Genomic DNA, 27,332 nt, shown 5'->3' with positions numbered 1-27,332 from the left:
CTTCTTACAAACTATGCCGAAAGGCCTTAACTGGGTTATAATATAAGCAATATGTGACATTTTGTCTTGGTACTGTTAGGTTTTTTTAAAAAATTGCAAATTTATTTTTATTTTGATACTCAAAAATTTTTTGTAATTTACATACTATAGTTGTATGAACTTCTGTTTTATTTTGTGATTTCTTCTATTGCTATAGAATTCTGAAAGGAAGGCATTCTACTTTGTACTCAAATCTACTCTTAGTTTTTATAAGGCAATTTTTGGGTCTTTGTTCCTCCTTCTCCTTCTTATTTTAGTTGTTGAGAGACCTTTATTTTATTTATTTATATACAGTGCTGAAAAATCAAACCCAGTGCCTTACACATACCAGGCAAATGCCCTACCACTGAGCCACAACCCCAGGCCTGGTTTTTTGCTTATTTGTTTCCTTAAATATAACTCTCCAATCTATCTGAAATTAATTTTGTTAATATTTAATGTGGTAAAGGTTCAAACTAAGAAAAAAATTTGTAAGTCCTATCCAATAATTCCAATCTAAATTTCCTAAGAATTCTTCCATGCTGGCTTGTGATTTCTGTTTTATCATAGCAGGCAATGGGCCTTTAGAACTGGAAAGACCTGTACTTGTTTTCCAGTTCCACCGCTTAGGAGCTATGTGACTTTGCATGGGCAAATGTAACAATCCTGAATGTCAGTTTTCTCCTATGAAAAAATGAGGACAATAGAACCTATCAGAGTTGTTGTGAGGATTAAATGAGAGAAATAGGGCCTATTTGTAGAAACTCTATTACTGGACAATGCTTCAACAAATTATTTGTTTTATACTTGACAAGTATTTGGGCTAATCCACCTATTACTTTCAAGTTTCTTTTAGTTGCCTGTTTACTGCTCCATGTGAACTTCAAAACTACAAAACATCATGATGGTGTATAGTAACTTTAAGGAAAGCTACTGAAGGACTGGATTCCTCACAGAAACTGTCATTAACTCCAAAACACACATTTCTTCTGCTGTTTGATTATGTAACTGAGGATGAATCATTAAATGCAATAACAACAACAACAACAAAAAATAGTTTCCATTACTTGAGATGTAAGATAGTGATTCAAAAAACTTCTTCCATCATGTTCTTTTCAAAAAATTATTTCTCCATTGCGGAGCCCATATTTTCAAATATTTCATCTACCAAAATTTATCCCCTAAATAACAACTAATATGCTATTTTTAAATTCGGAAACATGAAATAATATAATGAAGTCAAAAGCAAATACATTTACCATCTTGAAATAGCCTTATATAAGTTTCATGGTGATTTTATATACAATCATTATCTTTAAAGTATTGAGAACAGCCAGCTTTCTAAGTCCCTACACTGATATTTGGAATGTATAGAACATAATCATTAGGTGAGCTAGAAAAAACTTTATTTAAGTGTACATAATCTAGACTAAAGGAAAAGTACACTTTTTCTTATCTATTCTATTTTTCTTCTAGGAATTTATTCCTAAAAACCCAACTTAGTCTTAGCAAACCTTCATTTAAGTTTGAAAGTTCAATGAGATAAGGTGGTAGAAGACTTGGAAGAAAAACAACAATAAGAGCAGCTATCACTTTATAGGCGCATACAAAGTACCAGTTCCTATGTTCTATACTTATGTACATTATTCCTCCCCACAAACAACCCGAGGTTATCCTGATTTTATTGCTGTGGATAACTGACTTTCAAGTCTATGCTCAGTCTATAAAATCCTACAATGAAACAATAACAATTACCTTCATGAAACAATAACAATTACAGTTTTTTTTTTAAATTCTAAGTTGCTATGTATGGCAGCAGAATGTATTACAATTCATATTACACATATAGAGCACACATTTTCTTATCTCTGGTTGTATACAAAGTAGAGTCACACCATTCCTGTCTTTATACATGTTCTTAGGGTAATAATATCCATCTCATTCCACCATCTTTCTTACACCCATGCTCCTTCCCTTTCCTTCCCCACTCTTTGCTCTACTTAGAGTTCGTCTAATCCACCCATGCTCCTCCTCCACAACCCCATTATGAATCAGCATCCTTATATCAGAGAAGGCTATATACTGGCTAACTTGACTTACCATTATATTCTCCAGCTCCATTTACCTGCAAATGCCATGATTTTACTCTCTTTTAATGCTGAATAGTATTCCATTGTGTGTGTGTGACACACACACACACACACACATTTATACACACATACATTTTCATTATTCATTCATCAACTGAAGGGAATCTAGGTTGGTTCCACAATTTAGCTATTGTGAATTGTGCTCCTATAACATTGATGTGGCTATGTCCCTGTAGTATGCTTTTTTAAGTCCTTTGGGTATAGACCAAAGAGTGGGATAGCTGGGTCAAATGGTGGTTCCATTCCCAGTTTTCCAAGGAATCTCTATACTGCTTTCCATATTGGCTGTACCAATTTGCAGTCCCACCAGCAATGTATGAGTGTCTTTTTCCCCACATCCTCGCCAACACTTATTGTTGTTTGTATTCTTAATAGATAGCTGCCACTCTGACTGGAGTGAGATGATATCATAGAGTAGTTTTGATTTGCATTTCTCTAATTGCTAGCGATGTTGAACATTTTTTCATATATTTGTTGAGTTGATTGTATATCAGCTTCTAAGAAGTGTCTATTTAGTTCCTTGTCCCATTTATTGATTGGGTTATTTGGCTTTTTTGGTGTTAAGATTTTTGAGTTCTTTACAGGTTTGTTTTTTGATGTTACTTCTCTGTTTTATAAGAGGTGGCTTTAAATGTATGACTTATGCTGAGTTCGAAACCCAATTCTACTACCTATTTCTGAGATACAGGGCAGACTATTTCACCTGTTTGTTTTTTCATCTATAAAATAGCAATAGTACCTAACAAATAGTATATGAAAAATACTTGCCAAAATGCATGGCACATAAGTATTTCCTACTAAATATTTGTTACTTATATTTACTCAGATTATCCAAAAAGCTACCAGATTTAGTTGGAGTAAAGAAAACATCATGCTATAGTGATATATTATCTCTCTATCATACAGAGGAAAATGGATAAATTTTAGCGATATTTCCATAGTGTGGACATCTTAGAATGAGTATGAATAGATATTTCATATGAACTAGATATTTCATACTAAAACCAGCAAGAGAATGTTGAGCATATTTGTCAGGGACTGTTTTAGTGAAAAGCACTCTGGAAATCTAGAAACAAGCTTATTGACTCAACAAAAATGCCATGTAACTGGTTCACACACTGCTGACATGGGGTACAATGGTAAAAAGAGACACACTTTCTGCTTTCTTAACAAACAGTCTTGAGAGGGAAACAGACAGAGATCTGGGGCCCAGCTCAGGCACTATGGCAGAGTAAGCTCCTTAGAGGGCATGATGTCAAGGTTAAGACTTGAAGGAAGAGAGTTTTCTAGAAAGAGAGCAGCTTAGATAAAAACCTAGAGACGATCTGGTGAGAACTTTTAAGCTTCATTAAGAATTTTAGGGGCTGGAGTTGTAGCTCAGTTGTAGAGTGCATACTTCACACATGTGAGGCTCTGGGTTCGAGTCTCAGAACCACATGTAAGTAAGTAAAATAAAGGTCCATTGAAAAAATAAATAAATAAAATAAAGGCACTGTATCCACCTACAATATATATATATATATATATATATATATATATAATTTTAGGTTTTATCTTAAATGCAAAAAGAAGTGATTAAAAGTCTTAGAGAAGAAAGTGTAAAATCTGCACTTAAGAAAGGCCAGGCTGAATGTGATGGTGTCAAAGATGGAGGTAGGGAGACTGGTTAGAGGGCTATGATGGAGTTGGAGAATAGCACCCTAGTCCTGAACAGTAGCAGATGTGGCAAAGAAATAAATCCCTGAGATTAGGCAACTGGGAGTCTGGTAGCAACGTCTGCTACAATATGAAACTCTGGGCCAGGGGGTTTGAGGTGAGGTGAAAAAAATCAACTAATTCAATTAGGGACATACTGAATATAAAGGCTGGTGAGACATATATACATACACACACACATATATTCCAGCTAAATAGGCATAATGAATTTGGAGCTTAGGGCAAAATCAGGGTTGGAAATCCAGACTGTGGAGTTACTAGATCATCAGCAGTCTCTGAGCAGAGTGTACCCAGCCAGAAACCCCCAAATGTTTCAATATCTCAATACTATTTTTGAAGAGCTTGCATGTTAGTACCAGATGTGTGGTCTCAGGAAATAAAATTAACTTCATTTTCAACTGGTCCCAACTTTTAAGGGGGGATTACCCCACCCCCTGCCCAGGGGAGATTTGTAATGATTCAACAGCAGCACAAATGGCAAATTGTGCCATACAAATATATGGTATTACTACTGTCAGGATTATTCAGCTAAGAGAATACTGAGAGGTTGGAAGAGTGGAACTCCAAACTCTGCATGTGATAGTTTTTCGAAAATGTGTACTGCTCAATCATTAATAAAGAGAAATAATAGCTTACAATGAATCATAAATTACAATATCCAAGTAACCAATAATATCCACAATCAGTACATTAATCTATTTCATTTTTTCCTCCAGTCTTGACAGTTCATCTTAGATGGGAAAACTAGGACTGAGTAGCTATTACTTCATGAGATGTATAGTAGGCTTAAGCTATTCAAAATATGTGACTTAGAAATAAAAGTGAGAGGGGCTAGGGTTGTGGCTCAATGTAGAGCACTTGCCTAGCATGTTTTGAGTCCCTGGTTGGATTTTCAGCACTGCATATAAATAAATAAAATAAGGTCTATCAAAAACTAAGTAAATAAATAAAAATGAGAACATTCCCAAGAAACTGGTCTCTTTCACATTATGTTCGGTGCAGGACTTTAATTTTAAGCGTTTTTCCTCAGGCACCAGCTGTACCATGCTATGAGCAATTTATCTCCATGTCATATTCTTGGCTGCTGCCATTAATCATGATGAGAGTTTAGGTCTCAGCACTGAGAAAATAAAAGATATAGGATGGAATGCTGTTTGTGACCTAATTATTCTCACACCATTGGTCTCTACCCTCACTCTCCTCATCTTTTCCACCAAACACCACCAGCAAGTTGCTTTAAAGTAACTACTTAACTATCTTTAAATGATTTGTTACAGCAGATGTTCTCAATGCCACATGTGCATTTTCCTTTTTTCTACTCATACTTTCTGTATGAATAGCAGATTGTAAAGCTTCTGTTTTTCTGATCCAGAGAGAAGAGTCTTCATCAAATCAGACCAGCTTTTTTTTTTTTTTTTCCCAACAAGCTTAGTAACAGCGTAGGTGGATATTCTGACCCTCTTCCCTCCTGCTTCTCACAGCCCCACCCCCGCCCTACTGGAACCTACTAGCAGATGTTTCCTCTAAGTCTTTCTTCAATCCCCAGTTCTCTTTCTGGGTTCTATTAACAAATTTCATTTCTATCATCTGGCTGTCTCTAACTGCTTGCTCCCCTAACCCCACAGAGTCAAAAAAGCTGTCACCTCCCATCTCTGCCTTATTTCTAGCAATTCCAATAAGTGAAGAAAATTTACTGATGAGATATGAACCAAGTATTAGTTCATTTAGTCAGCTGCCATCACCAGTCCTGAGACTGGTGGCTTTACATACCATTCATCCCTTCTAAGATGCTCCTTGAAAAACTGGAGGTAATGAGTTTATTCATGGCACTTGTTATTGAAAAAGGCACCAACTAAATCTACTTTTAACTAAATTTTTAAAAAATTTAGAATAAAAGAAGAGAGTCATGGTCTCTGGCTCTTCATTTTTTATTCCTTTAACTAGCTGTCAAGCCATCTTAAAAATGTTCTGTCATAGGGAGTGTATAAATCAATTGGACTATTTTTTCTTGATTTACTATATCTTCCTAACACAGTTTTTATTCATTCTAAACAATGAGCAAATCATACAGCTTATATATAATGCATTTTGTCATTTACATTGTTAAAATTTTCTACTCAAAACTTACAGATGTTTACTACATAAGCTTCCCTGGATTAGAAAATAATAACTGCCATTCCTCCTCTTCTTCAGAGACCACTAGTCCTCTATGTGTACTTGCCCTTCATACCCTAGACAGGTCCAAACCCAATAGTGTTTTTTTGCATACCTGAGGTACTTTGTGAATACTCATTATTACTTAGAAAGGTGGCTTTCCTTTGAAGTTGAGAAGTGAAACAAAGTTTGGAAACCCTAATTCTGCTACTGGATAGCAAGGTGACAACTTGGGTAAGTTACTGGACCTTTCTGGGTCAGTATTGGCTGTAAAATGAAAAATCATAAAGCTTTTATAGAGGACAGAAAAGAAGTTTTGTGATAATAAATTTCAATGCCTAGCAGAGCATGGCACATAACAGTGAATAAAAAGTAATTGTTTTTATAACTGCCCCACAACAAGATTTGGAGTCCCTGATAAAAAAGAATAAGAATACACATAACTTTGTTTTCACTTAGGCTTAAAATGGATTCACACAAGCTGCTCATCTATTCTGGGCAGAAGTGTTCCCAAGCCTTAGTAAGTAACACATAAGGATGAAGAGGTACTTTCCCTAGAAGTTCTCTACAAGTGGTAGTTTCCATAAACCCTACACAAGCTAGCAGGCTTTTTTTTTTTTTTTCTTTTTTTTTCCTCTCTCTCCTTTGTGGCTATCTCATTTACTATAGGAATTAAAGAAATAAAGATCAAAGACTCTATTTTTTAAAATGTCTAAAATACCCTGTAAGGAAGAGCAGTATTTAAAGACAACAGGTTATCCTGAGCACTTCTATACAATGTATACTAATATTTAATACTAATATTAAAAAGACAAAAATCAAACAGTAGCTGTCCTCAAGAGAGAAAAACATACAACATAAGTGCTTTCCGGGAAGAAAAATCAGAGAAGTATTTTTAAAGCTTCACTCCACCCAACTCTTCAAGTACAGACCAGGGAAATATAACAAGGAAATATTATACTGAACTTGAACAATACATTACTTTTACTTGTGTACTTTAATGCACTGATAATAGCAAGCAAGAAAATTTTTCTTTTTCCCTTATATATTATTTTGATATCATTTCTATTTTACCTACTGAACATTGCATTTATTTTTGTTTACTGTAAAGATTATCTTTTTAAGATGAAAAAATGGGCAACTTGGCATGTATGCTTACTGGTTGTTGACAGATTATAGAAGAACTTGTTTCAATTTGGACCTAGTAATTAGGAATCTGTCATATTATTTTCTTTAAAAAATAATAATAAGCTGAGAATCAAAAAACAAGCAGTAAAATGAAATAAGAGTAAAAGTATTTCAAAAGTTCTAAAATCTTTCTAGTTTTATCTATGTGGTATCCTATGTCAATTACATATCTAAACAAACTATTCTACTTATTGTCTCTAAACATACCTGGTATTTTCTTACCTCTGTATATTGTCCATGATAGTTTAAGTTTACTTTTGGTGTTAACACTACCCCAAACCCCCAAGGGTATCCCTAACTTCTTAAATCCTCTGTCCCTTTAAAACCCAGTTCAAATACCTCTTCAGTAAAACCCTACACATATCCCTTCTCATGTCAGAAAGTTTCCTTCTCCTCATTAGTCACATAGGAGATAGACATAAATAAACCACTCACATTCAGTGAGAAGTCATAAAACAGTAGAAACCTTTATAGCCAACACTAGCTACACCTCATTATTAGCTTCCAGAATCAAATGATCAACTCTAGTACCTAAAACTCTTAGATGACACTGCAACAGAATTTAGACAAGGGTTTAAACCAAGACTGCACATTTTGAAAAAGATTACACTATATACGTTATACACACACACACACATACACACACACAAAAGACACTTTCAAAGAGATACTGATGATTCATAAATTCTTTTGAAAAACTAGGCAAAAACAAAACAAAATTAAAAACAAAACTACAACTAAAAGTGAATCACTGTCCTAAATTCAAAGCTAAAGCCTTTATATGTTGGAAACAAAATCAAGAGTACAGTGTTTATAGAAGAATGCAAGAAGTTTGATACTGATTAGTTACATGTCTTATTTAGGAAGGAATAGAATTGTTATTCACAGGAAAAGGAAACACTGATTATTTAAATTTGAATCCAGAACTGTTCAAGTGGCTTTGCGAACTCTAATAAAACAACAAACATCATATGTAATGATATCTGAATGATCTCTAGTGGAATGTTTCAAAGGAATAGAAGGTTCACATCTAATGCTATAACCCAACACTCTGGACTTCTAATAAGAAACTCAAAACACTGTAAGAAACCATTTGCTTAAATTTCAGATCAGGGCTGCTGAGAGAATAAGACTAAATACAGTCAAATAAAAACAGCAGGGCTGGGGGTTGTAGCACAGTGGTAGAGCACTTGCCTAGCATGTGTGAGACACTGGGTTCGATCCTCAGCACCTCATAAAAATAAATAAAATAAAGATTCATCAACAACTAAAAAAAAGCAGCTTAAACCATTCAAGACTACAAATTTCAGTGTTCAATAATGATCTCTATGGCTAGATAAAAAGGGAAAGCAGGGCTTAAGTGTGAGAGCAGCCTGAATCACAATCACACTGAAGGTCAATACTGAAAAACTGATGTAGATGTATTTCTAGTCTAGCAGATGACTATTCTTCCTGGCCACTAAGTAGGATTAATACTTCCTTCCTTTAAATTATCCGACGGCACAGACCTTAGCAGCAACAAGTTTACTATGTTCACCTTCCTTCTCTGACAGCAGCAATAAGTCGTTAACAGCTAAGTGCACAGAGATCTCTTAAACTCTCATCCCAGGGTGCAATAGGATAAAACTGTTACACTGGTTTATCTTTCAATGTAATCTTTTAGACAATTTCAACAAATTTTCTGACAGGCATTTGAGATTAACTCGTCTTAAACATTACTCCACAGCTAACAGTGAATATATGACAAGCATGAAAACAACTTTTTAAAAGACGTGCCCTTTGGGGAACAAAATACTTCCCTTCTTTGTTAACTATTGCTTTAGGATAGTTTTTAGAAATTGAAGGTGCTTGTCCACAGCTATTCATTATTTCATCCAACAGATTTTATTAAGTGCAAGGCATTGTTGCAAACCGAGTATACGTAGTGGACACACAAGAAAAGAGCCCTGTTCTCATCCAATGACACAAATGATACTAAATTAAACACAAACACGTAACCATTCCACCAAACAGTAGTAAGTGCTATGAAAGCCAGCAAAAAACCCATAATAGCCTGAGTATGATTTTTGCAGTTCAGGAACTCCTTCAGAAAGGGAGGCAGGGAAGTCAGTAGAAACTCAGATGCAACATACAGCTGCTTAGAGAAAATAAGGAGGCAAGACAAAGGAGAGTGCTGAAACACAAACAGATTGGCACAATCCAGGAACACAACAGCGATCAGCATAGCTAGAACACAAGAGAGAGTAGAAAAATATAGAAGCAAACATAGTAAGAGAAGCAAGCTAGAGTCAGATCATATAGGATCTTAGACACCTCCAGAATAGTTTAGATTTTATTCTAAATATATGAGAAAGCCACTGGGGAGATTTAAGCAAGAGAGAAATGCATGTTTTTATAGAATAATTCTGGCTTTGATATAAATAAAGGATCATTGCCATAAAAATATTAGGTTATGATAGAAATTTAGGGCAGTCAAGCATAACTCACTTGCTTTAACTTGAAATTAAAATATGATGGCTAAGAGTGCACAAAATCCCATAAAAAAGGAAGAAAGACGGAGCCATCTGACTTCAAATTTCCATTCTGCTGTAGTCTAGATTTTCAGAACAATAGTTCCGAAACCATTCTATACTTCTGAGAGCCCTAAGAAGAAAATACATTCTTGTTGCTTAATTCCCGCCTTACCACTTGCAAGTCTAAAATAAGAAGTCTCAACCATGGTCCTTTACAAAAGCCATTAATTACAGTAAAGTTTCTATGATTTGCAACTACTGAATTATTTTCCTCAGATAGTTAATATAAAAAAACTAAAAAGTCAGCTCTTCTGAATGTATTTGATGACTAATGATATAAGGAAGATTATAAAAGTAATTGTTTAACCCACAAAGAGTTTTAAATCTGTAAGACACAAATTTTTTGCATCCTCTGATAAACTGAATGGACATCAATGTAGACAATATAGTCTCCTTTTAAAAATTTGCTTCGTTTGCTAGTTCAAAATACTATAGATACTTCAGAGTAACAAAATTATATATTGTTTTTCAGTGCATTTTTTTAGAACCACCTTTTTTTGGGGGGGAGTCTGAACTAGTAAAACTCTATTTTTAAGCATCTTAAAACAAAAGTAAACATTAATAGTATTTGAAAACATTACATGTAACCATACCTCTACTTTAATTCTCTTTGGGGATAATTCATCTCTTTCACCACATTTTGACCTAAGGGGAAGGGGAGAGAAGAGAAAAACTTCAGAAGATAAGAAATTTCATTCCTAAGGCATCTTAGTCTAGAACCTTCTCCCAAAACACATAATCTTGAAGCCCCAATATAAGAAATGACATACTTATATCAAACATTCAAATAATGAAAAAAAGATTTTTCATCATTTTCAAATTAATATTAAGAGAATATATAGACAACATTATTTCATATTTCAAGTTAAAATGTATACATGTATACAGAAAAAGCACTCAATAAATATTTCATGATGATTACATACCAGAAATTTTTTAAAAATAGAGGATATCCTTTTATGACTCAGTACAAATAATTAAAGAAAAAAAATGACCATTTAAGATGAATGCTTAAGGTTATATGAGATTAAAGTGCATTTTGTTTATCTACTGACACTACAGATGTACTTACTCTTAACTCAGAAATCTCTCTGCTGGGAATCTATCCCAGAGGTAGAAACACATATATGAAATGTCACTTCTTCAATTCTAGGATACACAATTATTTCATATACCACCCTGAAATATTCTTGCCAACTAAACTATGGATAGTCTTCAACTGTTAATACCTTAATATAAAAGATGTGAAAACGTGAAAAAAAATATATTTCACAATCAACAAAATATGTATGGTGTTATAATGTTATTATTTCTAATAAAAGAAGACCCAAAACAACTCAAGTGTACATTAGTAGGGCACTGGACCAATTAAATGGTACATTCACATAATTAATGCCTACAGCTGTAAAAAATAAGGAATATATATGTGTGTGTGTATGTATGTACTAATATAGACAGTTCTCTTATGTTAAGTTAAATAAAGGCAAAATAAAGAACATTGTAGATACATGCTTTTATTTAAAAAAAAGAGGTGAAAAGATAGCATTACTTGTATTTGTTTACAAATGCATAAACAAACTGGAAGGATGAAAATAAAACAATTAAAATTCCTAGATTGGGGAAGGTTAGAATAGAGTAAGAGTCAGGAATGGAAGTGAATCTTTTTTTTTACTATCTTTTTATAGTTTGGGCTTCTAAATTATATTAAAGTATTAATATATTTAAAATAGATTTAACTGGGGCTGAGGATGTGGTTCAAGCAGTAGCGCACTTGCCTGGCATGCGCGGGATGCCGGGTTCGATCCTCAACACCACATAAAAATAAAAAATAAATATAATGTGTCCACCTAAAACTAAAAAATAAATATTTAAGAAAAAAGTAAAATAAAATAGATTTAACTTAAAAAATATACAAAAACCAGCTAACATTATTGAAGGCAGTTGCTTCTATGGTGTGAAATGGGAAGGTGGCAGAGGACAGGAACTGTTGTTTCATGATAAACCTTGTGTACTATATGACTTCTTACATCATATATATGTATTATTTTGATTAAAGAAAATCATCTAAATAAAATACTCGAAGTTTTGTATAATGCAGCACTGAAAATGAAAAAATCACTAAAATCAGTTTTTGATTATCCAACTTCAAAAAAAATCTTGGAAATAATCCCATATTGCTGTATATTCTTATCCTGTTACTCTATATAATTTTACTTACTATATGTTGGCAAATATGTAGATGCCCAGATAGGGCAGAAAATGAAGCCACTGTGAGTTTGAGAAAACAATGGTAAATGACAGCAAATGCCTATAATATAGTAGTAAACTTCAAATTCAGTATGTACAATAATCATTTGCAATACCTGTAAAAACTTAAAATTCCAAGGATCCATCTCCACAGATTGACTTATTAAGGCTGGGAAGGGTGTTCAGGATGTGAATTTAACAAACAACCAGAGTTACTCTAATACAAGTGTTCATTTGCATCCACAGAGACAAGCAAACAATGAACTGGCAGTACCAAGTGAACAAAATAAAAATGATCCTACACCTACAGACAATGCTTAGAGACTAAAGTGAAGATAAGATAAAGAAGAATATGGTGTGTTTACAATAAATTTTGAAATCATCATTCTTTTCAACTTTATGTTTTTTATTTCAAACTCACATTTTATATTCAATTTGTTAAAAGTATCTCCCTTAAAATACTAGTCTATAGTCTTTTTTTACATTCAGGCAATCTCAAGACTGCAAGCACCTTGCAAAAGGAATCACTTTGTTTCCTCAGAGAGTTCAAAAAGTTCATGTAGTTGTAGGTATGCAAATAAGTCTAAAAAGTTTTTCTGAATCACATCAACATCCCCAAACCCAAAATAAGTATGAGAAAAATGTTTAAACTACCTGTAAGAACAACATTAACATACCGGGAAACTATATCTTTCAAAAGAAAGGAAGACAAGAGGAGAATTAAACAAAACAACAAAAATCACTTTGTTAGAAGAAAAAAGTTCTGGTGTTTATTTACACAGTAGGGTGACAGACACAATTATGAATACATGAATAACAATTATGTACTATGTATTTCGAAAAATAAAGTGATTTTAAATGTTTTCATCATTAAAAAATGATAAATGCTTGATTTAAACATATAATGATCATAAGGTACTTCTTAATATGCACAATTTTTATCTTTTTATGTGCAAGTTAAAAGATTAAATTTAATTATAAAGTAATTTAAACAATAGTGTTTTGAAAAACCATCAAAATCACACTTTCATCTTTTCAAAAATGCTCATATTCAATCAATGGATGGTGTTTCAAACCACTTCTATCAGGCAATGCAAAAATACCGTCAATTAGTTAACACTTACTTGGTGGTTCTGTAAGTATATTTATAGGTGACTTCTCGAGAAATCTGCCTAGCCAGAGCAAAAAGTTCATCTCTTCTTGTAAGCAAGGCATTATCTTTCACACAGAGTTGGGCAGCTGCTTCATTAACAGTGAGCTAGATATCCAAAATAAAGTTATAAAAATCATAAGCATTTATATTTCATTGATGCATAAAAGGTATCACTAAAGAATACAAATATTTCATATCACTGTATAATGAAACAATATTCACAAAAAATCAGGATGGTCACTCCAATTGCCAAATTTTGGAAGAAAACTAACTTATTTACCATTTTGCAGAGCCCAAACTATTCAAAATAGTCATCATGGTTTTACTTAACTTATTTATATGTTTTCTTTTTCTTCTTCTCTCTTTTTTTTGCAGGGGGGAGAGGGGGGCTAAATGGAGTTTATGGATAATTTGAAAAAGTAAAGAATATTATATAACTCACATCTCATTTTTTCTGATGAAAAACCAAAGGATTTAATAATATGATATGGTGAAAATACTTTCCTAACTAAAAGTTAAAAAGCATTTTTAAGTGTGAACTGAAATGAAAATTCTTAGATTCAAAATTCAATGATTTGAGTTAAACTTATAATCAAATCACCTAAGTAAAACAAAATTATCAAAAATTAGGGCTATCCTGGAAAAATCAAGGTCTTGGAGACTAATCGCTAGTAAGAGTAATCTAATTCTACCTTTCCATGATTCAATAATTTTTAGACACTGCCAAGAGAGCCGATAGTTGACCAAACACCTTAAACTAAAATAGTAAATGTCATCCTAAACTCAAAACCTTTAATTCTTTAAACTAGAAAATTCTGTCATTTACTCAGATATAGTCCTGCTTCATCACTTACCAGCTCTGTGACTTTGGACAAGCAAAAATTGCTCAGAGCCTTCTAAGAGACAAATGGGAGGATAGCACTACTATAAAGGACTCTAACAAGAAATGAGGAAACACACCTGGCACAAGTTGTCAGTGTCAGTCTTGTTTTCCTTTCATTAAAGAAAAGAAAATCAGATATTCATTTTTTCTCCAGGCATTCCACCTTTATTGATAATAATTTTTCTTATTTAAATTTTTTGAAAATATACAAGTGAAGAAAATAAACCAAGCATGCGATCTTTCCATCTAGAATGACTACTGATATTTTAATATAGACTAATAATATTTCTCAGTATACAATATAAACTTAAGTATATATGTAAATACAGATTTGCAATATTCTTTTTTCACTTAATGTATGCTATATTTTAATCATATATTAAGGCAGAGACTTGCCAGATACATCTAGTGTGCACTGGATGCTCAATATTTGTTGATGAATAAATAAATTTTAAAGTACTTTATAATATAATTTTTCACTAGTCATATAATACCCCATTACAGGAAAGAATAATACATTATTTGAACAATCTCACTCCAGAAATTAAACTACCTTCGTTTTCAGTATACTACAAACACAGTTACATAGGGTATTCTTAAATATACATTTTTTCACATATATCTAATTATTTTTTGACATAGACTTGTTAGGTCATAGAACTAAATTTTAAGAAACTTATGCCTTTCACCAAATTACTCCTTAGAAAAGTTATTCTACATCATACTACAATTTTATGAAGAGCCCATTCTTAGAATCTTGCCCAACACTGGTTATTATCTTTTTAAAGTTTACCAATATCATTTGGTTATAATTTGCATTTATTTGACTATAAAACTGAACTTTTTTGTTATGGTTTTGACTTATTTTAAAATCTGCTTGCTTAAGGAATTTGTTTAATTTTCTTTTTTGTTTGTCTTTCTAATTGATTTTATTTTTTAAATAAACAACAGCTGAATGCATTACAATTCTTATTACAATTGTAATTCACAATAGCTAAACTGTGGAACCAACCTAGATGCCCTTCAGTAGATGAATGGTTAAAAAAAAATGTGGCATATATACACAATGGAATATTACTCAGCAATAAAAGAGAATAAAATCATGGCATTTGCAGGTAAATGGATGGAGATGTAGAAGATAATGCTAACTGAAGTTATCCAATTCCAAAAAACCTAATGCCAAATGTTTTCTCTGATATAAAGTAACTGACTCATAGTGGGGTAGGGATGGGGAGCATGGGAGGAATAAAGGAAATCTAGATAGGGCAGAAGGGGGCGGGAAGAGAGGGGGCAGGGGGTTAGCAGTGATGGTGAAATGTGATGGACATCATTATCCAAAGTACATGTATGAAAACATGAATTATTAAAGTTTATAATGTCTGTTTCATTTTCTTACGAATTTCAGACTTCAGGAATTATTTAATGTATTAGGAGTATTAATTATTAATTCTCCATCATATATGGTGCCTCCCACCTCAGTCTGGCATTAGCCTTATTAGTTTTTGCCTTGGGTGCCATGCTTAGAAATACTCTTTCCACCTAAACAATACATAGATGTTCTCCTATACTTAATCTAATAGTTAAAACCTTTCACTTAAGTAAATAATCCACCTAGAATGTGTTATGGTAAGTGGCATGATATAGTATCTAACATCTTTATCCTTAAATTTCCAACTATAATCTGTACTGGTTTGTTCTGAGACAATTAATTTGGCTACTGACAGCAAAGTTATAATAAGACCAGGCTTCCTATTTTAAGCTTGTAGCTGAATATAAAAGTGTAACTGAAGGAAGAAATCTATTTTCAGCCTTCTCCCCTCCTCCCAAAGAACAATCAAAGATCAATTCCTTTCCTAAGTTCTTTTGAAAGGTGCAATGTTATTGGAGCTAAAAGTAAAATATACTTTAAAGAATGACATCCTAAGTACACTGCAATTTCAGCATGGTAGTAGCTCCAATGATCTTGAAGACCCTTCTCAAATTGCTTTTTGTACTTGTAAATCTAGATTACTATGAAAACTTCTGAATTAACAACATTTCAGAAGTATCAGCTATGCACAGCCACAAAAAACAACTTTTTAACATAATCTTCTAGTATGCCTTCCATCATCTTACCAGGAGGGGAAAAAAAAAAAACACATTCACTGTCACTGCATTCATGCTCCACAGACTGAAAAACTAGCCTGAAATCTCCCTACTTCAGGAAACTTTTGGTAGAAAATTAAGGCTGGAGAAATAATTTTAGCTCACTTTCAAGTAGTAAGAAGAAACTGACTTATAAAGTATCTCCCTAAAAAAAAAAAAAAAAAGTTATCTAGATTTTATGGCCCCTAGTGGTTAATTAACAATCAATAATATATTTGAAAAAATAATAAAAACACTCCAACACAGTAGTAGTAGTTGCCAGCTGTAGCACCATGCTAGCTTTTCAAAAATGCCAATATTCTTATTTTATTAAAGTATAAAGTAACAAAATATTCTCCCTTATTGTTTTACTTATTTCTCCTACTTCCTCTTTTCATGGCCCAAAATACCAAAATTCCATTTGTATCATCTTGTAAAAGACTTTTTAAAGTTAGCTTTGTATGATTTATGACTGGACCTAAAAACTGAACCACAGATGTCTTTATTTTCAGAAAGGAAGGTAACTAATTCTAAGAAAAAATTTTATTATTAGTTAAAATTTATAATCTTAATCAAATGATAATTCTAGATTAAGTATTGTTGGCACAAAAATACTGTGTAAATGCTGTGTGATAGGGAGTTCAAAAGGCAATCAGCAGAATACAACAGACACTAATATAGTAGCATGTATAAACGTGACTGTATAACCAATGTGATCCTGCAATCTGTACATGTGGGAAAAATAAAAATTCATACCCCATTTGAATCAAATGTATAATATATGATATGCAAGATCATTGTAATGTTTTGAGCAACTAATTAAAAAAAAGGCAATCAGGACTTCTAGTATTCAGAGAGCTAGGTACCATTACTGCTGCATCCCCTTTCAAAGAAACAACCAAAAATGTTGAATAAAATAGGGGTGGGGAAAAACATCTTAAATGCTGGAAAAAGAATAAGGCCAAAAAAGAACAAGGACAGTATCTCAAAGGAGGAAGTTAAATACAAGTGCTAAACTGGATGAACCTCAGCTTCAAACTTCATAGCCTGAGGCTGGGGAATGTGAGAAAAGACAAAAAGGCAAAGTCCACAGCTCTTCAATAAAACTCAAACCTCAAAGCACTGAACACCAATGTATGGGTGAATAAGAAAATCGTCTGTAGCCCCAGAGGAGTGCAAGGAAAATTACCTGTCTTGAACTTTGGTGCTAATAGAACAGAAAGTATGCTCTTGAGATTTCATAAAAACAAACCCACCTTTATATAGATCTATGGCCTTAACTCACAATAAGTATGATGAGAATTTATTTTCTCAAAGTCCTAGAGTTGTAGTGTCTCCAGTTGCCTGGTGGAAATAAAAGCAAACAACCTCTAAGGAAGTTCACTTTCTTCCCAGGCTTCTAAACAGTCCCACAGTTAAAGTACCAAGAAATATAAGTTCATAGACAGAAATCATAAAATAGGCATCAAAAGTGAAAACTAGTAGAAAAACAGGGTTTAGGGACTGGGGACTGTAGTTCAGCAGCAAAGCACTTGCCTAGCATGCATGAGGCACTGGGTTCAATCCTCAGCACCACATAAAAATAAATAAACAAAGTAAAGGCATTCAGTCCATCTACAGCTACCAAATTTAAAAAAAAAAAAAAATTAAGCATTTAACATGATTCACACTATAATTCTTTCCTAAACAGTATATGATACATTTGGAAATAAATATAAAAAGTTTATAAGAAAAAAATCACAGGAAGTTAGGGGAATTAAAAAAAAAAATTCAGATGTAGATAACTTCCATCCACACCTACATATAGTTGCTTTGTCTTGAAAAATAAAAAACAGTATCCATAGAGTTTCTATAAAGAAAATTCTCAGGACAGTGGGATTAAGCCAACAGTGAATTAAGTCATACATTTCCTTGTTTGGAAGTTGAAGGCAAACTAGTAACATTTTTTAATCTTAAGGAATTTAGAAAAACAAACAAAAGTTTTTCTGATTCAAATAAATGAAAATATGAGAAATTTTTATAATACCTCAAAGTTACACTTAATACTTTCTTTAAATTCCCTCAGGATTTTATAATTTTATCCAAAGTCTTAAAAAGTTACTAGTTTTAAAAAGCTTACTGATTCATAAACACCTATCCTATATTATTGGACTAGATTCACAAACTTGAGTTATAAGTAACCAGTGGTCTAAGTTAAATCTTGAAAACATAAGCCACATTTTTCAAAGACCCCACCTCCACATCTCAGCCTACTGGCATTCATTTTGAGTGTTCCCTTATTTCAGGAAACCCAGGATGGTCTCATTACTTAAATACCACCTGTACTTATTTATCTAAACAAGCAAAGAGCCCCATACCAAAAGCCAAGTGTAAAAATAACTTTTAAAGTATTTTTTAAAATAGAATTTTTTGCTAGGCCTGATGTCATATACCTGCAATCCTAGTGGCTTAGAAGGCTGAAGCAGGAGGACCAAAAGTTCAAAGCAACTTAGGTGCTAAACAACTTAGTGAGAACCTGAGACCTGTCTCAAAATAAAAAATAAAAAAGGGCTGGAGTTGTGACTCAGTGGTTAAGTGCCCCTGGTTTATTCCCTGGTACCAAAACACACACACACACACACACACACACACACACGGAGCAGAGGGGACTTTTTATAGTGAGACTGACTGGATTGTTTTGAGTAATCTTTTGAAAATATTTTACCTTGATAAAAATACAAGTCTTTTGACTCATCTTTGTGTTTCATGTGCTACATTTAAAAAATTTTATGAAAATTGCATTAAAGCATGAAACTAAAACTGCCAACATGCTTGCCTCTTGTTTTCCATTAATAACAGCCAGATAGCTTTTTAATTGGATTCCTCTACTGGTTCATAGGTAATAATAATAAAAAAAAAAGCATCAAAGTATAACTGAACTATAATGCTAAGCATGTTTTCTACACAAGTTTCTGTGAGGCACTTGTGTAGAAATAATGATACTTAACAATTGCAAAAGGACACATACAAAACAGTCACAAACTTACTGTGATTTAAGTCATTCTGCTAACCCATTCTTTGATCTTAAGCTCCAGTATTCATATCTAAAATCACTTATTTTAAAGATCAAATGGTTAAATTGCTGAAAACAAGATTAATATACAAATCTCAGCCAGTGATAGTCATTAAAAAAACGGGGGAAAACTCATTTGGATTATATCCCTTTATTTGTATGTCCTATTTAAAATCAAAGAAATTTAAAAACATACATACTAGACATTTAATATTTGACCTAACAAGAAATGTACAAAATATACATCAATAAGAGAATTCTAGCTGGCCTCCATGGTATACACCTATAATACCAGCAACTGGGGAGAATGGAGCAGGAGGATTACAAATTCAAGGCCAGCTTGGGCAACTTAGCAAGCGAGACCTTGTCACAAAATTAAACAGGCTGGGAATGCAGTGGTAGAGCACTCTAGGCTAAATCCCTAGTATCATAAATAAAAAACAATATAACATAACTAAGGAAAACTTATTTACAGTGAGACCCATACAGGATACATATACTACATTCCTGTATGGGTCTCACTGTAAATAAGTCAATTTTTATCAAATTAACTTATGCATTTAAGGCATTTATAATCAAAATAACATTTTGAGAAACCTAACAAATGCATCTAAAATTGTATTTGTGTAACATTATCTTACAAAAAACAAAAACAAAAAAGTTACAAAACTAAATTAATGAAGAAATACGTCCTTTTCCAAAGAGCATACCATATTATAAAGCTACACTAACTAAAATAACTCTATAAAAATGAAGAAATAGAAACTTAGGCCAATGAGACCATATAGGACAAGATCAGTAAATATGATTATATAAAATTAAAATTTCGCATGGTAAAACATTCTGAAAGGTCAAAGGACAAACAATTTGGAAAAATGTTACAATGTCAGGCAAAAGCTTAATATCCCTAAAATATAAAAAATATTTACCAATTTTTTAAAAGACAACTATAATACCAAAACAAAGGATAAGAACATAAAGTTAAATGCCTCTTAAGCATATAAACAATAAATATAAAATACTCATCCTAAGAAAAGTAAATTTAAGCAACAAAAAGTTTTCATCTGTTAGACTGAATATAAGATGAAAAATAATGTAAAATGCACTATTAGCAAGTATGTGGAGAACTAAACATTTATTTGCACAATAGCAGAAGTATAAATTGTCACAGCTTTTTTAGAAGACATTTTAGCAGAATATTGAAATAGTAAATTTACATATTCTTTGATTCAGTAATTTTTGTATGTTGGATAGTAGAAGCCTATAAAGGTATTTTTTTTAAATGTCACTATATTTAAAATCCTACTTTATTCCATAAGTAAAAAACAAACTTCTTAAAAATGCAAAGATTTTAGGCTTTCTTTCACTGTTTAAATTCTGACATTTTTCTAAAACTTACTTTGTTGTTTCAAAGCTAAATCATGTTTGAGTGCAACACAAAACACCCCTAAACAATAAATTCAGACTCATTTAATATTATTTTGATAACACCTGAACTGTTTTTAATATCACTTTTAGGAAGTATATCTTTTTTTTTTTTCTTTTCTGCAAGCTTTCAACAAACTTGGGCTGGCATGTAGTTTAGTGGTAGAGCACCTGCCTAGTATACACAGCCCCTGGGTTTGATCCCCAGCACTGCAAAAATAAATAAAATAAAACCACTATCAAATTTCCCTTTGAGGAATTATAACACACAACACACATTTCTTACCTCATGAAGTGTGAGATGTTTCCCATCCTTTCTCTTTGAGTCAAATCTGCCATATATTGCACTGTATTTTCGAATTTCCTCCTCTTTGTGTGGATCATCATCACTCATCTCAAAAATGTGACCAATCATTTTGGCCAACTTCTTGTTGTTTTTTAGCAGCTCTTTCACTTCATTCAAGTCACTTTTTGGCAGTGTGGGGGCCATTCGCTCCACACACTCTGCCACAGAGAGGGCAGCAGCAGCATCCAGTGCCTCACTGCTTTCCTTAGGGGAAGCCGGAGAGCCAAGGTCTGCTGGGGACAGACTGTGTTCGCTCTCAGTAGCATGGTGGCCTTGCCAGAGTCTGGACTCACCAACACTCTGCAGTGCTAAGCTCCCCATCACATCTGACTTCCCCTGTCCCAAGCTCTGCACACAGGTGGTGGCAGCACATTTGGGAATTTTTAAATGAGGTTCCCGGGCATTGCTATTCCTTTCATAACTACTGCAGGATATTCCTAGCCATGTTGGTGATCCCTCTGGTAATTTGTAGATAGGTATGCTACTGACAGGAAGGGAAGTCAGTGGCTGATTGAAAAGGCCAGGGTTTGTAACCCAGTCTCTCAAAGCCTTCTGTAATCTTCTAACATGTAGGGGTTTGCTAGCCATGCCAACGAGTGCCATGATTTCCAAAAATTCCTCTTCTCCAGCTTCACAGAGTTGCTGGACATCATCACCACCTTGTTGGATAAAGGCATCAAAATAAGAGAGCAGATTGGCTTTCTGCAATATTCTATATAGCTGCAACTCTCCCAGGGTCCTGGGTAAGGCCGCAGCCATTACTGTAGATGGGTTTAACCTACAAAAAGAAGACAGGAAAAACTTACCACACTTGCTTCAAACTTCTTAAAACAAATATGTTATTAGACATTACAGGATTTAAGAATGAAGTACAGGAAGAACAAAAACAAGAGAATATTTGCACAGCAACTAACTGTTCTCCCTTACACAACTTTATCCCATTTTGCACTTACAACAATCATAACCATCAATAACTAAACTGACCTATTTTTTCTAAAGGAGAATAAATAGTAAGCAGGAGACTGGGGACACAAACCAAGGCTCACAGGGCTCCATCTCCCATATTTTAGGGTATTCACTTTGCTGCTTCCATGATGCAAAGATAATCAAAATTAGCAGGAGGTAAGAAGTACACCACATGATAAACACTTTACCTTACCTTATTTCTAATCCTCATAGTAGCCTCTGTGAGATAGGGATAATTACTCCTATTTTATAAAGAAAAATTACCAAGAATTGTCTGGCCGGTAAAGAAAGAGAAATTTCAATATGAATTGGAGGTAAGAAAATAGAAGGTGGTATATTTAGGAACCAAGAAAAGACTTCAAATAAGTGTCAAGACTTGTGATCACTTAAGTATAAATGATAAAGAAGATAAAGTTAACATTTATTGATACTTTCTGTGGTTTTAAGAAGAGTTACAAGTAACTATGTAATTACATATCTGAGAGTCTAGAATTATGACAGGTATTCAACATACAGAAAAATCAGGATAATGGGATTCCTTTTCAAATGCATGGCACTGAAATGCAGAATGGAATGCTTTTATAGAACTACCCTTCACGGAAAATAATAGAACAGGGTCTAAGTATGTATTACTGATAAAGATGTAGGATGAAACCCAGAGGGTAGGTGAGCCCTCCAAAGCAGCAGCAGAGAGCCCAGGGCAGAAACAACATATAGAAGAAAGATACTTTTGGAGTCCAAGCAAGAGAGAGAAACCTGTTTTTAAAGAAACAGAACAAGATCCAGCAAAGTACTTCTTGACCTCTTAGCAGGCTTCAAAAGTTGTCTGGAGACCTCCCACATACAAAGAAGAGTTGGCCAAGTATTTCCATTTAAGAAAAATAAACTTGCTGTAGTCAATGCACCTTTAGGATTAAAGGACCCTGGAGCCCTCTGTGGAGAAAATTACAGAAGGCTAAAAGAATACATACATCAGAAGAAAATAGAAGTCTATTCTCAACTCAAATGGTACGAAGCAATAGTTAACTTAAGATATAATGCAAGCAAAGGCATATAAGGAACACTCCTGAAAGCAAGAGTCACCAAACCTGGTACATGTTTTCAAATGCCACTAGCCAGAATGCTACATAAAATTCTAGTGTCACTCACCACAACAAAGAGAACACATCTCCATATCACTCTAAAGACTAACAGCTGAGAAGCCCCATCTCCAAGAACCTTTATATCATCCACAATCTGTTTTGATCAACTAGTGATCTCCTAAACTTGATGGTTATTTTCAAGGGCTAGTATGGACATGGCCTGTTGACATTCAAAAAGACATAAAAAAGAGCAAATTAATGTTCAGTAACTTCTCCATGAGATGCTATTGAAAAACAGTTTCCCAGGTCCCTCCAGGGATTCAGTAAATGAGGCAAACTGCTCAAGAATATCTCTATTTAGTATTTCCTCTGAGCAACACAGACACTGTACAGGTTTTGTGATCATCTACATTCTTTAGGTTCACCTTAGGGTTCATGCCATCTCAGCTGTCTGGATAAAAATATCTTAGCATTTTCTAAATCACCTAAATGGGGATCTGCTTGTCCTCCCAATTCAGGAAGAGTCTATCTTCCTGTTGGATGTGAGCTCACAAAAACACAGCCCTTGGGAGTTATAGATGTTTACATTAAACCTAATAGAAAAGCTTCTAAAAAAGCCCAAAGTGGAATAAATTCACTTTCTCATCATACACCTAATACAATTGCTCCACATGCTTTCAACTGGAGTATACAATACACACACATATAAATAAACATGTACATAGATAATCTTTTTAATAAGAACTAACTATGCAGTGTTTATGGATTGATCAATTACTCATCATCACTCACTCCTTATGTTATGGAATAGAGAACATGACAAAAATCTAGAATAGGGTTTTGAAATATTTTTAATTAACATCTAAAAAAAATACATGGCAGACAAATATAAGAGAAACAATAAAAGGAGAGCTAAAAGACCCAAGCTTATTAAGGCAGTAACTTTAGAAAATAATAATTTTCAACTTTTACTTTTTCCTATTGACACAGAAAAAAAAGAAAACTCCCTACTTCCTAGAGAAGCACTCATGAACCAGGAAGTAGTACTTACGGATATAATAACTCCATAAGGACTAATAGGACCAAGTATACATTTCCAAAGTCAAGATAAGAGTTGAAAGATAAGTAAGCAAACTATTCAGAGTCCCAGGAGGCTTTCTAAAGACCCATACTTACTGCTGGGAAAAGTTTTTTCCCTAAGCTTTTACCTTAGGAGAATGTTTCAGTTTCCTTCCAAAGCCTGCTGTGATAATTTAAACACCCACCACTTCATACATTAACTTGATTCAATTTAAAAGAAAACTTTTATAAGATGGGATTCTCTGTTTTCATAAAACCTGTAACAATTCATGCTTCAACATAAAGTTCAAATAAGTTAAAAGCAAATTTCAACCTGCATCTCTCTGGTCTGAAGTAAATATAAAGGGTTACAATATATTCAGATAGCTTATAGTATAGTAAATCTACTCAGCTGAGAAGCATTACCAAGGCTTCCGCAAAACATCCTGGAACCCCATGCTGAGTCTGACCTTTCCATGAAAAATCCACAATTAAGAGAAAGAAGTTTTCTTGTTACATTTCAAAGATAATAGCAGGCCTTGCTACTCCTGCACAGCAAACTTCCATTTACAGGAGCTTATACATTCCTCATCCTGGTCAGTCCAATAAAAAGACCAGTATTAAAGAAGAGTTAAATAACAGATTAGTTAGACCATTTGATGATGTTTCTTATTCATTTATCCATTTCAAATGGTTATGATTTGTCCCAAATCTTTAAAAAAAATATGTCTCACTTTGGCTCCTTGTAAGGTAAGCATCAGTCAATTGCAAGATTCAAATTATGCTAAGTGACATAAGGAGCTATCTTATTATACAGAAAGACTTTACTGAACAACTTCTTTGCTGTGGAAAACAAAACCTTTATATGATGTTCTCCAAGCTGCCATGTGAGGATATAGGGGAGGACAGAGGCCTCTTTCATGGTCCCTAGGAAAAACAAAAATCATTCCTTCAAAGAGGTCTCAATCCAGCCAGCTTTCTGACCCCATCAATCTATCAATCTCTAGTAACTACTGAGTTATCACCTGGTCTCTTCCTCTCTCATTAATCTCTCTGCTGCAAGTCACTCCTTAAAATGCTTTTCATTTGACTTTGGTAAATGTTGTATCATTTTGTTTTCCCTACCTTCTCTGAATGTGTTCTAAGTGCAAGGTTTTTTTGTTTTGTTTTGTTTTGTTTAAGTGGGGGGTCTTTTTATGTTGCCTAGACTGATCTTGAACTTCTGGGCTCAAGTGATCCTCCCACCTCAATGCTGAGGCCACAGATGTCCATCAGTGAATCCAGCTTCCAAGGTTTTACATTAGGTCTTTTTTCTGTTGTCTGTCCATATTCTCCCCTGATGATCTGTCCCGTTGATGGCTTCAATTATCACTATAGGCAATGAATGCCAAATCTCTATCTATAGCTTGGACCAAATGTTCAAATACAAGGGCTATGTAGTTACTCAAAGTGTTCTCAAATCCAATGTACATCAAGCTCTGGTTGCTGAGTTACATGTCCACCTTATATATGGAACTAAAATAATATTTCTGTGATATAATGAAATAAAAACTCATTTAAAAGTGTAATTAAATTTTGTAGAATGTGTATTCTCAATAAACAAATGCTAAAAGCAAAATTATCACATTTGCAATTTTTTTAATTGAAAAAGTGATCCTTACTTTTTTTTTTTAATTTAAAAAGTGATCCTTACATCTGAGAAGTTTGAGAACTATCAGAACCAAATTTTCTTGTGAATTATATAATATGGAATTTCACCCAGGGATTGTTAAAACCTCAAGTTTGGTATGTCCAAAAGCAAGGACACTGTCTCATTTTCTGGATTCTCAACTTCACTATTCACACCTTCCTGGTGCAATTTTAGTTGCACCATGACTTTTCTGATTTCCTGGATCCATAAAAATGTGGATTCCATCTTTGTTTTTTCCTCTTCCATCCTCAAATCTACATGTCCTTAGACCATGCCACCCTTTTTCTTTGTTTCAAAGGCACCTAATTCTGATTTTCATTGTTTCTTGCCCAGTTTTGAAAATAGCTTTCTCACCTTTAATACATCCCACACTGTAATACTAACTTCATTTTCCATAGGACTGTCTTCACTCATTTATGCAAATTTCCCTGCAGCTTAGAAAAAGAAACCCAAGCTACTTACATGGGCATCTCAGATCCAAACCTTTCAAATCTGTTTCTTATCATGACCCTGTACTCAGGCCAAAAAGAGCCCCTTGGCATACCTCAAACGTGCCTTCCATTTCTCTGCCCAATGCCAGACATCCTTCCTCTACAACTTTTTTCATAAAGCCTTTCAAACACTGTCCTCTCCTTTCTTGGAACCCCACAATTTTTCCTATCTTTCTCATTTTTTTTTTTTATTTATTCAAGTATGCCACACACTTGAGTCAGTTCTGGGGATACAAAGTAAAGACTGTCCTTTATAAAGAATACAATTAAGAGGAAGGAGATAGAAAAGAAGCAGACGGTTAAACATTGTGATAAATGCTATGCAACATGTCCTACAAAGGATCCACAGAACAAAGATGACTTAAACCTATTTCTGTAGAACAAGTTATTGTAGTTATAAGCACCCAGAGGATAGGAATTAGATCTCATTAATCTTTTATTCACCTTTATTCCTAGCAAAGTGTTCTATGTAGAATAGCATCTCTATAATGATTGTTTAATGAAACCCAATATTTGAGTCAGAATCTGATCAGCAGCCTCCTTTCATATTTCAAAAGGGACACCTTCTGGGTAAATTAGCCTCCCAGTGAAATGTCAATCTAATAATGGTACATTCTGTTACTTTATCTATAATTCTTTTCATTCTCTCATCCTCAATACTTTCTCTTTCTTAGAAGGCCTTTTGGTAGACTCTCATAATATGGCTATTTTCCCAAGAGATCAAAGGATGTGCTCCCAAATATAGGAACTGCATGTGGTTAGTACCAGATTTTTTTTTTGGTGGGGGGAGACACTGGGGATTGAATTCACTTGGGCACTTGACCACTGACCCCACATCCCCAGCCCTATTTTATATTTTATTTAGAGACAGGGTCTCACTGAGTTGCTTAGCATCTTACTTTTGCTGAGGCTGTTTTTTTTTTTTAATATTTATTTTTTAGGTGTAGATGGACACAACACAATGCCTTTATTTTTATGTGGTGCTGAGGATCGAACCCGGGCCCCACCAGTGCTA

The 27,332-nt window shown here is 33.8% G+C and overlaps 1 protein-coding gene across 3 annotated transcripts in view; it reads right to left on the bottom strand.

The window, feature by feature from the left end:
* Nab1 (NGFI-A binding protein 1) overlaps positions 1-27,332 on the bottom strand; it is a 43,431-nt gene that overhangs the window by 11,813 nt on the left and 4,286 nt on the right. For all 3 annotated transcript variants that reach the window (XM_046447368.2, XM_046447367.2, XM_046447366.2), the window contains 3 exons: positions 20,970-21,807; positions 13,171-13,304; positions 10,393-10,444 (listed from right to left, as the gene is read on the bottom strand). In XM_046447368.2, the coding sequence (XP_046303324.1) occupies positions 10,393-10,444; positions 13,171-13,304; positions 20,970-21,788 (1,005 nt within the window). In that variant the 5' untranslated portion in view covers positions 21,789-21,807. The remainder of the gene's footprint in view (positions 1-10,392; positions 10,445-13,170; positions 13,305-20,969; positions 21,808-27,332) is intronic.

Source organism: Marmota monax, unplaced genomic scaffold (assembly GCF_021218885.2).
Source record: "Marmota monax isolate L192 unplaced genomic scaffold, Marmota_monax_Labrador192_F-V1.1 WCK01_AAM20220418_F8-fsc00007, whole genome shotgun sequence".
Lineage (NCBI taxonomy): Eukaryota > Metazoa > Chordata > Mammalia > Rodentia > Sciuridae > Marmota > Marmota monax.
This window is presented reverse-complemented; position numbering and strand designations above follow the sequence as displayed.